Here is a 17,792-nt window from a genome sequence, read left to right on the forward strand (position 1 = left end):
TTAAAAATTATATTAAAAAAACTATAAATTACAATAATAAACAACTTAAAATATTTAAAAGACGTATAAAAAATGCAATTGACTCACAAAATTATATCGGTGCCACATAAATTAAAAAAGAAGAACATATATTATTTGAAAATAAAATAAAAAACGTTATAAATCACAATAATTAACAATTTGGTTGACTCTTAAAATTTTATATGTGCCACGTATATTGGGATATAAGGAGTAATATATATTATTTTAAAATTATGTAAAAAATACTATAAATCACAGTAATTAACAATTTAAAATATTTAAAAATCATATAAAAATTTGGATGACTTTCCAAATTCCAACTATATATCACATAAATTAAGATTAAAGAGTAACATGTAATTGAGCCTGGCTGGTATGAGCTCCTTGGCTAGTATTACTTATAAAATTTGGGTTATTTATCTAAGTTAACTTTATCACATAAAAAAGGTGTAAAATTTTATATTTTATACTCCTTCCGTTTCTATTTACTTGTTAAATATCACCTAATTTGATTTTCTTTTTTACTTGTCAATTTTGACAAATCAAGAAATGATAAAAAAAAAATCTTCCTATTATACCTTTAATTTATTAACATTGAGTTAATGTCTTTGAAAAATGTAGTGAGTAAATATGTTTAAAACTCTATCAATTAATAGGGGTAAAATGATAAACTCGTTATAACAATCATTATTTTTTAATAGGAGTGTCAAGTCAAAATTTAACAAGAAAAAAAGAACAGAAGGACAAATATTATGTATACCCTCTCCAAACTCAACTTGCGGGGAATTTTAATTTTGAGGGGCCTTAGTGGCTCCCCTCTAGCCGGCCATGCGTATCACACGGATGGAGTAGTCTTGCACAATACTTTAATGTTATTCCAAATTTCAATGAGAAGACATCAATATTTTAAGTGAATAATATTCCAAATCTTGCTTGTAAAAGCTTTAAAATTTTATTCCAAAATGACCAATACTTATATATGTTTATTATAAACCAAATGTAGTGTTTTAAATTAATATTTTACTCCTAACAAGTTAGTTATAATGGGAAGAAACCGCACCAATTCACCAAGTCATCGTGAATCTACAGCTTACACTGCATCAAAGTGTAACGACCCAAAATCGATCGAAATTCTACGTGATTTTTGTAGAGAAGAAGCCGTATCGCCGCTCGATAATCGCGGCGATACGATTCTCCATTTTATCGCCATTCACGACAATGTGAGTGTGGTAAAATTACTCATCGAGGAAGGGTTAGTAAGCAGTCGAGATTTGAGAATTAAAAATAAAAATGGAAATACGGCTTTGCACGAAGCTGCTAAGTTGGGACGATTAGAAATCGTTAAGGTGTTGGTGAGTTTGGATAGCGAAATTGTATTGGAGAGGAATAAAAAGGGAGAGACACCAATTTATGTTGCTGGTATGAATGGAGAAAAAGAAGTGTTCACTTTATTGGCAGATAATAATTTGTGTGATGAATTTAGTATGATAAGGGACGATGGAAGCACCGTACTTCATGCAGCCATAAATCATGAGTATTATTGTAAGTTGATATACTTTTCTACTACTTACCTTTATTTATTGTGAATAGTTACTTATAATTATTTGAGTTTAACTTATACGAGTCATTAGCTATGTTGTTCGGACTCTTTAAAAAATATCAGCGGGGTGCGTGGCGGATTCTCTAAAAGTAGTGTATTTTTGGAGAATCCGACACAAATGCAGCATCGAAAGTGAAGAGTCCGTGCACCTTAGGCTAGTAGCTAGTATATAGTATTTGTGTGATGCGCGGAAAAGCGTGTAATATTCAAATATGCAAAAATAAAATTTTTAAAAAAACATAAATATTCCATGCCATCACGATCAAAATTAAACTGTTTGCTCTCGAGATCTAAACTATTCTGTGATTATATATCTACACAATGCGAGGAGAATTTTTAACAGATGGTTTTATTTTGCATGAAATGAGAACCAGATTTTGCAATACAATTGTTGAAAATGTATCCAGAATTAGCCAGAAAACTTGACCAAAAGGGTTGGAGTGCATTAAATATATTGGCCACAAAGCATTTGTCTTTTAAGAGTGGATCCATCTATACAGTAGAACAAATGGGAACTGCCCCTTTTCTTCCTGTGCAGGCTTCTGAAACCTTAATGTATCTCTGTAAGTACTTTTCCATAAAAATTACTGCACTCTGTCTCACTTGTGATACTTACTTGAGACAAATTTTAAGATTATTTTAAAAAACATTTATGGTCAAACACTAAATTCTTCTAATTCCCTTGAAATATGTTTTTCAAGAAGCATATTGTCTCAATTTATGATTCACTTTCTTTTTTAATCAGTCTAAAAAGGAATGACATAATTTTATATCTAATAACAATTTAACTTTAAAATATCTATTTTATCCTTAATGAAATGATTTATAATCACACAAACATCTATCACTCATTCTAGACTACAAATTTCAAAAAAAAATCTTTTTTGAACTTTATGTCAAGTTAATCTAACTCATATAAATTAGGACGAAGAAAATACACATTTTAAAAGATTGATCATACATAGTATAAGTCAAAACTATACAGTAACTTGTTTTTCTCTTGAGAATGGAACAGGCATACCAGCATTGTATGAAGAGTCAAAACCTAATCACAACTTGGAGGATCCACAGACTACTACTACAGATGTCCTCATTAAAAGAAAAAGATCTCCATTTGTTAACTTCCTACTAGGTAAGGTATCTACATGTAAACTATCTACAAAGATGATACTAATTATAATGTATGATACCAACAAACGTTCTGCTAGAGTGGTAAGTATTTCTTCATTTTTAATAAGAGGTCTCTGGTTCAAGTTTTTTTGAGTACGAAGTCGCCTTTGTTAGATAGTGTTTTACCCTCAATGTAGGATTTTTCGATGCGAATCCGAATTTAATCGGACTCCAATGGGAGGGTAGTTTTGCTTTTCACCGAAAGTTGGATGGAAAACGATAAATAAATAAATAAATTATAATGTATGATATACTGTTCATTAGGGCTTGTTTTGATATGCTCAGCAGTTATTCTAGAAGTCCACAATTCAGAAGCAGTACACCATTGTTGAAGCCATCAACTATCATTGTTGAATGGAAAATTCAACCACCAACCACATTTTTAAAGCTATAAATAAAGCCTTATGTTCACTTGTAGAACACACAAAAATACAATCCAGGAAGAGATTGTGAGAAGAAGAGAGTGTTTGGTGAGGTTTTTTAAAGAGAGAAATTTTTGGTGTAAATTCTCTATAATTCTATTATTGTGAAATAGAGTTGTTTTTCCTCCCAAATATTCTTCATAATGATGAGAAAATCACAACAAGTGATATCAGAGCTCATTATTCTGTGTTTGTCGAGAGATATAGGAACACGAAAAATTTCAAGCCGGAGATGATAATCTTCAAAAACGTGATCGTCAGTGTGTTTCGATAACTTCATTAGATTCCTTGCGTCGATATGAATTCAACTCAACTTTCCAGAGGTAAAACGGCACTAAAACAAAGAAGTTATGGCAGTTTAAAAATTTGTTCTGTTTTTGTAAATTTCTATCCGGAGGAAGAAAAAGTTGAATAGTACCTGCCACGTCAGCATCCAATTAGCGCCCAATCAACACCAGTCAGCGCACAGTCATTGCCACATCAGCGTCCAGTCATCATAATTTTTTTAAAATTTATGAACTAATCCCTGGTATTACTGAAATTATAATTCTGCCCCAAAAGTTCAGTATATTTTCAATTTAACCTCAATAGTTTGGTGTAAATTTGAAAATTTTTTAGAGGCCCGATTTTGACCTAAGAAAAGTCAGTCCTACCATTTTTCATCTTTCCGAACGTGTTGGTGAGTTTCGTTTGGTAAGATTCTTCTCCAAAAATTTTGACCAAGCCATTTTTAAGATATAATGGAAGAGTCATCATAATCTTGAGCTATGATAAAGCTTACTGTCACAAATTACACATTATGGAGACCTCAAATGGAAGATCTTCTTAGTGGTAAAGATTTGTATGATCTCTTAGAAGCAAAGGAAAAGAACTCCGATTCCACCAAAGAAGCAGAGTGGAAGAAATTAAATAGAAAAACTATTGGTCAAATTCAACAATGGATTGACGATAATGTTTTTCATCATATTGCACAAGAAACAAACGTGTATGCCCTCTAGATGAAGTTAGAAGGGATGTACCAAGCCGAGACCGCTCGAAATAAAGCCCTATTGATGAGACGTTTAGTAAATTTGAAGTTAAAGCACGTAACTTCAGTTGTCGAGCATACTAGTGAGTTTCAGAACTTGATAAATCAATTATCGCCTGTTGACATGCCGCTTGGGGATGAGATGCAAGTCCTACTACTTCTTAATTCTCTTCCGGATAGTTGGGAGACGCTGATAATGTCTCTCACATCTCCTGGTGGAAATCTAACTATGTCTATGGTTAAATATGCCTTATTTAATAAAGAAGCCAGGAGAAAGGATATCAATCATGGTTAGTTGCATGCCCTTATTACAGAAAGAGGGAGACAACAAGGAAGAAGTCAAGATAAGAGGAGAGGCAGAAGCAATAGTAGGGGAAAATCCAGAGATGGTAGAAAGCCATCATATGAGTGCTATCACTGTGGAATAAAGGGTTATTTAAAGAAGAACTGCCAGAAAATTGCAGAAGGAGAAGGGGCAGTTGAAGGAGAAGGATGAAGATACATTAGTCACTACCCACGGAAAGGTAGCCATTTGTTCCATCCAAGAAGAGACACGCCTTCACGTTTCAAGTCAAGAAGACAACAAATGGGTGGTAGATACTACAACATCATACCACGCCACATCCCGAAAGGATTTCTTCACAACATACAAAGCAGGAGACTTTGGAGCAGTGAAGATGGAGAACACTTCTTCTTGTAAGATAGTTGGAATTGGTGATATCAAAATACAAACAAATATCGAGAGTACAATAATACTGAAGGATGTTCGTCATATGCCAGATCTTCGGCTAAACCTAATATCAAGTATAGCTCTTGACAAACAGGGCTATGAAAGTCATTTCGAAAAAAGCACATGAAAATTGCTGAAAGGAGTTATAGTTCTCGCTCGAGGACATATTTGTGGCAACATATATACAACTCATGTAAAGGTATGCTTAGACAACCTCAATGTTATGGAAAAAGTGGTATCTTAAAACCTATGACACCAGAGACTCGGTCACATGAGTGAAAATGGGATATCAATTCTAATAAAAAGCAACTTATTAGAATGGACAAGAATACTGCTTTAGACCCTTGTAATCATTGCTTATTCGGAAAGCAACACAGAGTCTCATTTATGGTAGAACTATACCATGTATCTTCATAGGCTATGCAGATGAAAATTTGTATATAAATTATGGGATCCAATACAGAAGATGGTGATCAGAAGTACGAATGTTGTATTCCATGAAAACTAGACAATTGAAGACATTAAAAAGCCCACAATGTCTCATTAAAGAAATTCTAGTACCCAGAAAGTAGGTCCAGATCCACTACCATTATAGTTTGCCATAAATAACATGGGGGAGCATAAAGCAGTACCAGAAGCTAAACAATAGGATGCTCGGCAAGGGGAGGCACAAACCCATCTAGAAGCTACAGAACCACCATAGGGGAACGATGATGGTACACCTCCAAAAGCCAATAATCATCAACTCGTCAATCTGAACAAGGTCGGATTCCATAAAATCTATACTTAGAATTCGAGTATATTCTGCTTACTGAAGGTGGAGAACCAGAAAGCTTCCATGAAGCTATATCTTATAAGGATAAAGAAAAAGGGTTACAAACAATGACCGAAGAGATAAACTCTTTACAGAAAAATAACACTTATGAGATTGTGAAACTTTCACAAGGAAAGAAGGCACGGAAGAGCAAATGGCTATTCAATCTCAAGAAAGATGGCAACAAAAAGGTGGTGAAACATAAAGCTCCGTTAGTAGTCAAAAGATTTCTACAGAAAAAAAAATTGACTTTGATGAAATATTTTTACCAGTTGTTAAATTGACTTCAATCCGTATCATCCTTGAATTGATAGCCAATTTGAATTTGGAGCTTGAACAAATGGATGTCAAGACAACATTTCTTCATGGTGATCTAAATGAAGAAATCTATATGGAGCAGCCAAAAGGTTTTGAGGTTTCAGGAAAAGAAAACCTCGTCTATAAGCTTAAGAAAAGCTTATATGGCCTGAAGCAAGAACTGAGGCAGTGGTACAAAAAGTTTGACTCATTCATGGTAAGTCGAGGATATAAAAGGACTGCTACAGATTGGTGTGTTTAAATTCAGAGATTTTTAGATGGCAAATTTGTTGTACTTCTACTTTATGTGGACAACTTGTTGATTGTCGGACAACATGCAACAAAAATCAGACAGTTGAAGAAAGAAATCTCTAAGTCCTTTTAAATGAAAGACTTATGTCCAACTCAACAAATTTTGGGATTGCAGATAACTCGAAATAGGAGAAACAGAAAGTTATGGCTATCTCAAGAAAATTATATTGAACGGTGATTAAATAGTTCAATATGAGTAATGCCAAATCGGTAGGTGTCCCTTTGAAAAATCACTTCAAGTTAAGCAAAAGTTTGTGTCCCTCATCCAGGAAAGAGATTAAGGAGAAGTCTAGAATTCCATATTCTTCAGTAGTTGGAAGTCTAATGTATGTCATGGTTTGCATGATGCCAGATATCGTACATGCGGTAGGGTGGTGGGTTGTTTTCTTTCTAACCCTGGAAAGAAACATTGGGAGACAGTTAAGTGGATTCTCAGGAATCTTAAGGGTACTGCAAAATCAAGTATATGCTTTGGGGGAGCTGATCCAGTCTTGGAAGGCTATACAGATTCAAATATGGCTAGAGATCCTGATGGTAGAAAATCAACTTTAGGATATCTTTATACTTTTGCAGGGGTAACTGTGTCATAGAAGTCAAGATTGTAAAAGTGTGTTGTACTATCCACAATTGAAGCAGAGTATATTGCTGTAGCGGAAGCTGGTAAAGAAATGTTGTGGTTAAAGCGGTTTCTCCAAGAACTAGAGATGAATCAAACATAGTATAAGATACATTGTGAAAGTCAAAGTGCTATTGATTTAAGCAAAAATTCAATGTATCATTCTCGGACAAAGCATATCGACATTCGCTATCGCTGGATACGCGAGGTGATGGATCAACAACTGTTGAAACTAGTGAAGATCTATACGAAGGAGAATCCAACAGTTATGTTGATAAAGGTGGTCACTCAAGAAAAGTTAGGGCTATGCAGAGACATAGTTGGAATAACTTTCAGATAGTAGCTGTGTTGGAATGCAGCTGAAGGGGGAGAATTGATATGTTCAGCAACCATTCTAGAAGCCCACAATTCCAGAAGCAGCACACCATTGTTGAAGCCATCAACCACTATTGTTGAAGCCTCTATTGCTGAATGGAAAATTCAACTACCAACCACATTTTTAAGGCTATAAATACAGCCTTATATTTCACTTGTAGAACACACACAAAAATACAATCCAGGAAGATATTGTGAGAAGAGAGTGTTTGATGAGGTTTTTTGTAGAGAGAAATTCTTTGTGTAAATTCTCTATAATTCTATTCTTGTGAAATAGAATTGTTTTTCCTCCCAAATATTCTTTATAGTGATCAGAGAATCATAACATGTTTTGGTTGGTTGAATAATAAAATTCAGCACAACTATTACTTATTACTAGCTTCGCCCCAATTTATGCGATTTAGTTTGATTAGGCATGAAATTTAAGAAAGAAAAAAAAGACTTGAAATTTATAGTTTAAAATAAGTCATAAATGTTTGTATGACAATAAATTATTTTATTAGGAGTAAAATAGGCATTTTAAAGTTAAGTTGATACTAATATAGAAATATCATTCTTTTTTAGATTGACTATAAAAAAGTGAGTCAAATAAATTACGACAGAGAAAGTACTTGTTTAGTCATCATTTTACTATTTCTCCTAACAAATATATTTCATATGCATAAGTTTTGCATTATCGATTATGAAATAAGAATATTAGCACGCATTAGTAATACATGAATTACACAATTAATATGACAAAAAATGTCCTCATATTAAAGAAGATCAATCAAGGATTTCAATATTTAACAATTTTTTTATATCTTTTACTATTACTTCCTAAATTACGATTTATGTATCACTAATTCCTGCGTAATAATATATTGAGATATGTCCTTGATTTTTTCAACTCTCATTCCTTTTGACCATTGACTTTTCTAGGTAATGCATGGGTTGGAGCAATTGATGATGAAAAGCAAAAACATATTCTTGCATTAACATTAGCAAGAAGATTGATTAAGGAAGAAGATTGGAGTTTTTATGCAAATAGTTGTGTGGAAAATCCATTAATACAAGCAACAAAACTTGGTATAAACGAATTAATTGTGGAAATTATACAAAATTACCCTCAAACAGCAGAAACTATTGATGAAGATGAAAAAAATATACTACATATTGTAGTAGAACAAAAAAATAGGTTTATATTTGATTACTTTATGAAAAATGTATCACACGTAGATAGGTTGCTTGATGATGTTGATCAAGATGGAAAGACCATATTGCATTTTGCTGCAAGTGTTGGATCACCATTCACATTTTCTACAGCGGAACCACCAATTGGAAAAACAACAAGAGGTTATAAAACATTGATACTCATGGCATGGGGTGTACTATGGTTTAAGGTATTTTCTCATCACTTGCTCTTAGAATGGGAGTTTTCTAGTTGAATTATTATCAACTATACTTATCAAAATACACTTTAATTAGTAGTTGTTCATTTTTTCTATCTGAAATATCATCACCACTCAGGTAAAAAAAGTGAATAATTGATAGTTAAGATATGTTTTGATAAAAAATAGTGATAGTCCAGTTAGAAAACTCACACTTTTGATAATTCAAGTATGAAACTCGATAAATTGAGAAATTTAGGTGTTTTTTTTAATTATTTACTCTTTGCTTTTATATATAACTACTAGTTCTGGGAACGTGCATTGCACGTTTATCCCAAATACTTCATATAAATTTTGTATTGCAAATGACATATTTTATCTCCTTCAAATCTATTGGTATTTACTAAAACAAATCCATCATTTTTACGATAGAAAATACATATATCTTTCTAATAAAAAAAATACATCCTTAATTATTAAATTGATTAAAAATGAGTAAAGTGAAATAACTAACTATTGTACAAATAAAATATTCAAATGAGGATACTAAAATACTACATGCTAGGCTAATGTATACAAAGCAACAAACAACTGTAAATTCTCAATAATAATAACAAAACAATAGAAACCTATACAATTAAAACAAATAAGAAATATAAACATTAAACACAACAAATTAAAAGAGACAAGAGAAGAGAGTATAGAGATTTTCTCATATATATTTTTCAACAATTTTAAGTGTGTACAATATTGTGTCAAACGTCTCTATTTATAGAATATGATTGAGAAACACAAAGAGTTGTCATTAATATGACATTAATTCATATCATGGATGAGAGGCCGGAGTGACAAACATAATGAATATAATTATTAGTGGGAGTTACATATATTTACATAATGAAGAATTAGTGAAAATAAAATTTATGTAATGTACTTCACATTAATACAAATATTTATATATATAAAAAGAATATATTATAGATGTGTATGTTTTTTTTCTTTTTGTGAAGGGCAACATACATTCATAATTCTAATTGAAAGATGAACAAAACAAAATATTCATGAATTTACTCTAGCATGGAATTAAAATAAAGAATACATATTCAAGAGACATTATGGTGGTTGATTCATGTACTAATATGATGATTTACTATTTAATATTTAATTTATTAAATAGTTTATAACATTTAAAATTTAATGTAGGGGTAAAATAGTAATTTAACTTTTGCCTAACATTCTTCCCACTTTTATTATAATATGATATGATACAATATACTCCCTCAGTTTTAATTTGTTTATCTTACTTTCTTTTGTAGTATGTTTCAGAGAGAATGTCTCATTTTTTTGTTTCAACTTTCCACGCGACATGTTTAAGACCCCAAGATTAAATGTCATGCATGCTATTACATTCTACATAAGTCTTCTCTATTTTATTAAACTCCATGCCAAGTTAAAATCGCACAAACAAATTGAAACGGAGAAAATAGCTAAGTTAAATATGTCAGAACATTCTTATCTACTCCAACAGTTGCATGAAGGTTTTAGTTTTCTCAAATTACACCTTCGTCGTCACTTAGCTCACTACAATCAAAGACATTTAGTAGCAACAAATTTTTCTTTGAGCGACAATAAATACTTATTGTCACAAGAGTAATTGAGTTAATGTCATTGCATCAAGAGTGGTTAAAGCCTTCAGAGGTATTTATACAGAGTGTTGATTATATATTGTGCTAAATTCTTTATTTGTTATAGTGGCTTATAATGAATAATTTTTTTGTGAAGCGTGTAAAATATTGTGTTCATCCACGTTTATGGACGATGAAAGACAATAAAAACATGACTGCAAAAGAGCTATTTGATACAAATCATTCAAATGTTTGCATGGAAGCAGAGAAATCAATAAAAGATTTAGCAAATCCAGCTCTCATTCTATCAACACTTCTCTGCACAATCAACTTCGCCGCGGTTTTTACAGTTCCAGGAGGCTTTGATCAAGAATCTGGTATACCTATTCTCCTAAAAAAACCACAACATTCAGATTTATGGATGTTGATGTTTTTCTTAGGTGCAGCACTTTATGATTCAGTATTCACAATGGGAACTGTTCTATCAATACTTCTCTCAAAGTTTGATTCAGAGGACTTTTATATTGCATTGCCAGTGAAGTATTGCACAGTACTTATTTCTGTGTATTATGCAACAGCATTCACAGTTTTGGGTTGTGTACAAGCTCTAAATGTTGAGAATATATTCATGGACAAAGATGTTTGGTGGCTACTTTTTCTTTTATTGGTACTTGGATGGTATATGGGTTTGATAGTCCTAGACATATGTTATATTGTCTTTGATTATGTCTACTATTTCCTTTGCTATTCCCTTCATTATAATGGGAACAAACATGTAATGTGATTTATTACTATTTCCTCTGTCGCAATTTATGTAACACACTAACATTGGGCAATTTGAGTTTCGTCATCTCTTGTTTCAGGTTTCATTTATATGAAGACTTTGTTCAAGTTTTTTCTGAGATATTCTGGTAATATCAAAGTTGAATGCATTACTAGTCCATAGCATAATGTTAGTTAGAACACAAACATCATATAGTAACTTTGGAGTTAAGTTCACTCCAGATAATTAAGTTCACATAAAGGGGAACAAATTGTCAAAGATTGAACCATTGTGTCTTACATGTCAAGATATGATAGAAGAATTTACAGATTGAACTAATTCAATTTGGTAAGTGGCTACAGATGACAAACACCACCTACTTATTAACCATCGTTGTTGTGCCATATAGATGTAAAAATGGCCTCAGCAAGGAACAGACGCAAAGTAAAATAGACGAAAAAGTATGACTTAGCTAATGCTGCATTCGGAATTTTCTCCCTCCTCACCATCTGAAAACCCTAACACGTAAGCGCCTCCTCCTCCGTCATCATCGTCATCACTGTCGACATCACCCAAATGCTCTTGTCTCTCGATATAAGCCAGTGCTTGCCTCCTGTGCAGACGTAAAACGTGCATTATCATGTCCGGGGTGAGTGTAACCCGTGAATGGTCCTCTCGACCTCGCCTATTAGCTTCCATTATCTGCTCACATCAAGACAAAGCAGAGAAATCGAAAGAGTCAGTCTGATATTAGACAACTAGCGAAGCCAGGATATTCACCAAGGGGTTCGAAAAATATGAAGTAAACAAAAGAAGAAACCAAAAGGGATTCAACATATACTATATATACATAAAAAATAATTTTAACCATATAAATAGTGTAATTCTCCAAACCTCCTTTGGCTTACCTGGTTCCACCCCTGTAGACAACATGAACAAACCTTAACTATAGATTTTCAAACATGAAACTTCTAAGAGAACTACTAAAATTTGCACCTCTTGAACATCAGGAGGCAAAGGAGTAATATCCTTAGACGTCGGAGCCCAAAGTTTTATGGTTTTTTCTATTCCACATGTAGCAAGAACAGGGATACAAGGATGGGGCTTCAGCTGATTTACAATGTGCCTATCACCAACCATCAAGCGGACGAGCTTGGCGTCCTTCTTCTTCCAGATAAATATATGCCCACAATCAGACCCGGTTAACACATATTCATCGGTCGGACCAAAGAAACTCACTCCTTTAACTGTTTGTGAATTTCTATGCCCTGAATAAACTTGTGGCTTTTCCAGCTTGTCCAAATCTTCACCTTGCAACGATAAAGGAATTGGACCTAATCCCATGTTCTTCTGAAACAAGTATATCAGTTCGTCGTTGTACGAGACCAGCAATTCACTAGTGTTTGAGTAAGCCAGTGCTGTAATGTGAACATCATGTGTCTTAATTAGGTGATGGGGACAAAATGTGTCGATTGGCCTATCGGAACTGCTTCTTGCATCCATCTGATACATTCTGATGTCATATACACGGGCATATTCATCGGAACCTCCTACAGCAAAATAATTAGGATTTCTTGGGTCTATCACTATGGCATTCAACCTTAAGCTGCTCGACTGCTTATTGTTTTCCGTGAATGACAAGCAACGTAAAAGCTTTGAGGAAGAATTACTTCGCAGATCATACTGCAAAATAATGCAAGTCATGGAAAATTAACATGAAAAGAGAACAATGTAACAAGTACCACTCGTGGCAACCTACGTGTTGAACAAAACCATCTTCACCGCAGCTATAAAGTATGTAGGGACTTCCTGGTTCCACGGCAAGCTTATGTACACGACCTTGGTGCTTACCTACTTTTTTTGTTTCTACCCAACCATTCTCCAGCACTAAACCAAGTCTCACCTGCAGCAGTGTTTGCAATACATCAAAAATATGCACATACAAGTCAGTGCCACAATGATCTTCTTTGACCTTTGACAAATTAGGAGTATGAAGCGGCAAACTCAGCAGGTATAAACTACAACAGCAACATACCGAGTGCAATCCCACAAGTGGGGAGGGTAGTGTGTATGCAGACCTTACCCCTACCTTGAGAGGTAGAGGAGCCGTTTCCGATAGACCCTCAGCTCAAGGACAAGTATATCAAAGCAGTTCGGAAAAGAAATAACAGAACTTAAGAAGCCACGACAAAATACTAAAGATAGCATGACAAAGCATTCTGGAAAAAAAAGGAACAATAACTACAACATAATAATACTATAATCGAAGTATAAGAAACAACAAATAGTAACATAAATTGAAGTAAAAGAAACCATAGAGAGTAACATAAATCGAAGAACAAGCAACTACAAGAATAATACTACTACTACTAGTATGGAAGAATAAGTGAGACAACTCTCAACTACCAAATCCGCAGGTCTAAACTATTGCTTAATAATACAGAATCTACAGATGGAAGTACATGTATATATGCAGATAAAATATGGGTATAAAATAATACGAGGACAAAAGAAAATGTCACACATAAAACTACTGCCAGAACTATTCAAGGAAGTTACTATGTTTAGGAAGCCGATCAACTAATACTGATATTAATGGAAGAAAATTATTAACAACAAAGTGTTCGGAACAGATTGTACAAATCACAGTTTATGTAGTTGAGAGCAGTGGCGGAGCCAGGATTTTGAATAAGAGGGTTCAAAATCTGAATAAGTAGACACACGAGCTAGTCGAAGGGGCTTCGACATCTACTTAATATACATAAAAAATTATTTTAACCATGTATAAATGATATAATTTTCTCGGAAGGGGGTTCAGATGAACCCCCTTGGCAGAAGGTGGCTCCACCACTGGTTGAGAGGATAGTCAAAAGAAGCAGAGAGAATGCCACAATGTAGCCACTAGGTAACTATTGAATCTCTTTAGAATGCACGACCTCTTCCACAATATGACAGGACTCCTCCTTTTTTAATTGAAGTCCGCAATTTAATGACACTCGCTACGAGTTCTTTGTTATTAAGATCATGAATTTGGTTATATTATCAACAAGAGAACTCCCCCATTAAGTAGAAATCATAACAGTAACAGATAGTAGACCTCTTCAATATAACATTTGCTCTACATCTTTTGTCTCCCATGTTCCATATATCATAGCGCATAAGACAGGAGAACATCACCTGACCATCAGCAGATGCAGTTACTATTTTATGATCATCCGTGAAGGGCATGAACTTGGTCTGGAATATATTGTCCATGTGACCTGATGGATAAGAAAATTTTGAGGTTGCCATTGCCCAGTCCCATAGTATTACTCTTCTGTCATCAGAGCCCGAGACAAGAACATCACCAGTGGTATTGAAGTCTATTGTGTTTACACATCCTTCATGACCGGTTAACTTGCCATATAAATCCAGACGCTTGACCATAGCCTGCCCCACAAGATCACAAAAGGAATGCTTTCAGTGGCTCATAATATATCAGCTTCTACATTTCTAGGATGTATGAATTTTCAAACATCTTAGATATAGAAAAATAGAAATCCACGGAGATGATATAGAAAAATAGAACTCTACGGAGATTTTAAATTACCTTCATACCTGGTGTGAAAACTTGTGCATACTAAAGTATGATCAAGGAAAATAAGTAGCAACATATACTATTAACCATCACAGGATATGAAAGACATCATTATTTATTTATCTTCATACATTTTGAAAAAAAAAATCACATTATTTAAAGATAAAAAGTATCATTATTTACCGAACAAATTTCCAAAATAGATTGAACTACCTTTACTTTAAATGTCGAAATTTTGCGTATTAAAGTATGACTTAAAAAGAAAATTAAGTAGTAACAGAAACTTGACCATTACACAATATGAAAACCGTCATCATTTATTTAATTTTTTTTTTAACAATCATGATATTTGGGCCAACTTGAATGCGCCTCGACTAATTCCACGGGATACATGCTACCTGCAACCAAGGCTTGGACAGATGAGGAAAATCACCTAGTGTTTTCGCCACTGCTGGGATTTGAATCTGAGACCCTAATGGTTCTCAGTCTACTTCATTGACTACTAGACCACATCCTTGGGTGCAAAAGGCATCATTATTTATTTATCTTGGCATACGATATGTGCCACTAAAATCTCATATCATGTACCACCATTGGAAGGAATTTGATTAAAAATAACTGAAATTTTAGTCCCCAAGTCCCCTAAAATCAGTGAAGAAAAAAGAAACTTCTTCCATCCAAGTGGATACTGGATTGTTAGTAAGTGGTAACTGGGAAGTAGAAATGATGGTAGAACCTTTAGGATACAATAGTTCAGGATGCGGGGAGGAAGATATTACGTCCAAATCAGGACAGGACAGCCAGACAGGCTTTAGAGGCATGAAGACACCGCAGGCTGACGGAATCCGCAAGCCCATTACTATCAAACAGCAGATGTACCTCACTTACAATCATCACATCTTCTGCATAGTCCATTTTGGATCAGCTCCAAGTATAATGGCAAAGACTCCACATCCCACAACAAACTCTTAAGATTCTAGCAACCATTTCCTACATATCAAAAAGTAGCTACCAACTATCAAGAAACCGCTTCCCACTCCTTCAATTAGAGGTTGCCACCCGGATCTTGGTATAAAAGGGAAAGCCCCCACTTCCAGAGGGGGACATGAATCGGATTCACTCACATTGCATTCTATTTGTTTACTACTTCTCAGCCTTATAACTAATACCTCCATTCCATTTTGCTTGAACCTACTTCCTTTTCAGTCTCTACCTAAAAGAATGACCCCTTACCGAATGAGAAGCTTTTAGAGCCACACATATACTATGGTAGGTTTAGACTACAAGTTTCAGAAATCTTCATTTCTTTCTTGAACTTTGTGCCCAATCAAATAGGTTCACATAAATTGAAACGGAAGAGGTAGCAGTCTATTATTGTATTAAATCTAAAGGCTCTATACCCATCAAAGCTTATCAACACCAATCAATACGACCCTTTATGCTTTCCTATATCATTTTGGTGATATTATTTACTTTTTTATTTTTGTATTCAAGCTGCTAGTGCCCTTCTATCGTGATTGTTAGACTTTTAGCATCCACAACATGACCAAACCTTACCAGGTTGAATAACCATGTGTTTGTGTTTTTAAGAGCTTTCTGAGTTAATTTTGCACCCAAGGGTGTGGCCTAGTGGTCAATGAAGTGGTTGAGAACTCTAAGATCTCATGTTCAAAACTCACCGGAGACAAAAAAAAACACGAAGTGATTCTTTCCGTCAGTACTAGTCTTGATGGACTGAGTTACCTGATACATATCACTGGTTGGAGGTGGCAAATATCCCGTGGAATTATGAGGTGCACGAAAACTGGCTCGAACGCCACGATCATCAAAAAAAAAAAAAAGAGCTTCCTGAGTTAATTGATACACAATTATGTCAGTTATCTATGTTAATCTTATGTATAACTAGTATTCCGTCTATCTCAATGTATGAAACTCTACCCCTTCCTTTTTAATTTCATACTTCTTATTTTACCCTTATAAGATTATATCCGCACAAATATCAATAACTTATTTTAGTCCACGATTTCAAAAAGTCACCCTTTAACTTTCATTCTTAACTTCATACCCAATAAAACACATCACATAAATTGGGAAGGAGAGAGTAGTACATCCGCAGACGAGGGTCCATGGAAAACAACCTCCCTACCTCCCAAGTCCCAAGATAGTGCTAAAATCTGAGTACACTCCATCCTCCCCAGAACCCACAAATGGAATTATACTGTGTATGTTGTTGTTGTTGTTGTAGAGTAGTACATCAGTAGAGTTCAAGTGATGCTTGACCACAAATTTTATCAAACTAGAGGAAAAAAATACAAGATAGCACAATCTACCTTACAAGGCCATTTAACAAATTCACCACAAGATAGCTCCAAACTAATCAAAATTTATATTTTTTTCACACCCCACAACAAGTGCAAACCCAAAAAGGGATTAAAAAAGAAAAAAAAATCAGACCCAAAATCACAAATCAAAAGAAATGTGGATAATAAAATGAAATTGGGTAAAAAAAAAATCAAACCTCAGAAGCAGAAATTCTCCTAGAGAAATTTCTAGGCTTAGAAAACCCAATTTCTCTTTTATAAAACTCCATAAAATGATCTCCACAAGAACCCTTGTACAACCACCTCTCCATTTGCTATATCTTAGTACTCAAAAACTGCTTAATCAATCTTGATGAACTATAGAAATTGTAGTACTGGGATTTGGTGGATAGTAAAGTAAAAGCATCATGATATTTTTTATTTTTTTTGTTAAATATATTGCAAGTATTTGTGTTTTTGAAACAGCAAAGGTTGTAACAGTATATGAAGCACCTGGATGATTGACACTTCACAACTATAAGGGACACCTAGATTTTTGTTACCAATTTTTTTTATTTTATGCCACACACAATTTGACAATAGTTGAGTGAACTCTCTTTTTATTTCGCCGTCCATAATTCGGTGCATTAAAGTCTCGTTAGGACCGAGTCATAAAAAGAATATATTATATGGTAAATAAAATTCTTACTATATGTGGAGTTGAAAAGAAATCAGATCATAAAAATTTATTATATATTGACTTAGTTTGTATT

The 17,792-nt window shown here is 34.0% G+C and overlaps 2 protein-coding genes across 3 annotated transcripts; one reads left to right on the forward strand and one right to left on the reverse strand.

Annotated features, from left to right (window-relative positions):
* Positions 1 to 1,043: 1,043 nt before the first annotated feature.
* LOC129904646 (protein ACCELERATED CELL DEATH 6-like) lies at positions 1,044 to 11,283 on the forward strand. 2 transcript variants are annotated; one of them, XM_055980223.1, is made up of 5 exons: positions 1,044 to 1,563; positions 1,996 to 2,184; positions 2,637 to 2,753; positions 8,306 to 8,766; positions 10,537 to 11,283. In XM_055980223.1, the coding sequence occupies exons 1-5, from the start codon at positions 1,065 to 1,067 to the stop codon at positions 11,161 to 11,163; spliced, it is 1,893 nt and encodes a 630-aa protein (XP_055836198.1). In that variant the 5' UTR covers positions 1,044 to 1,064; the 3' UTR covers positions 11,164 to 11,283. The 2 variants fall into 2 exon arrangements, with proteins under 2 accessions (XP_055836198.1, XP_055836199.1); XM_055980224.1 differs by lacking the exon at positions 1,996 to 2,184.
* Positions 11,284 to 11,350: 67 nt separating this feature from the next.
* Positions 11,351 to 17,561, reverse strand: LOC129902816 (uncharacterized). Its single transcript, XM_055978226.1, has 5 exons — positions 17,238 to 17,561; positions 14,320 to 14,571; positions 12,902 to 13,045; positions 12,139 to 12,825; positions 11,351 to 11,844 (listed from the first exon to the last, which is right to left on the reverse strand). Exons 1-5 carry the CDS (start codon positions 17,349 to 17,351, stop codon positions 11,611 to 11,613), a joined length of 1,431 nt encoding a protein of 476 aa, XP_055834201.1. The 5' UTR covers positions 17,352 to 17,561; the 3' UTR covers positions 11,351 to 11,610.
* Between the last annotated feature and the right edge of the window lie 231 nt (positions 17,562 to 17,792).

The sequence above is a fragment of the Solanum dulcamara genome, chromosome 9, assembly GCF_947179165.1.
Source record: "Solanum dulcamara chromosome 9, daSolDulc1.2, whole genome shotgun sequence".
NCBI lineage: Eukaryota > Viridiplantae > Streptophyta > Magnoliopsida > Solanales > Solanaceae > Solanum > Solanum dulcamara.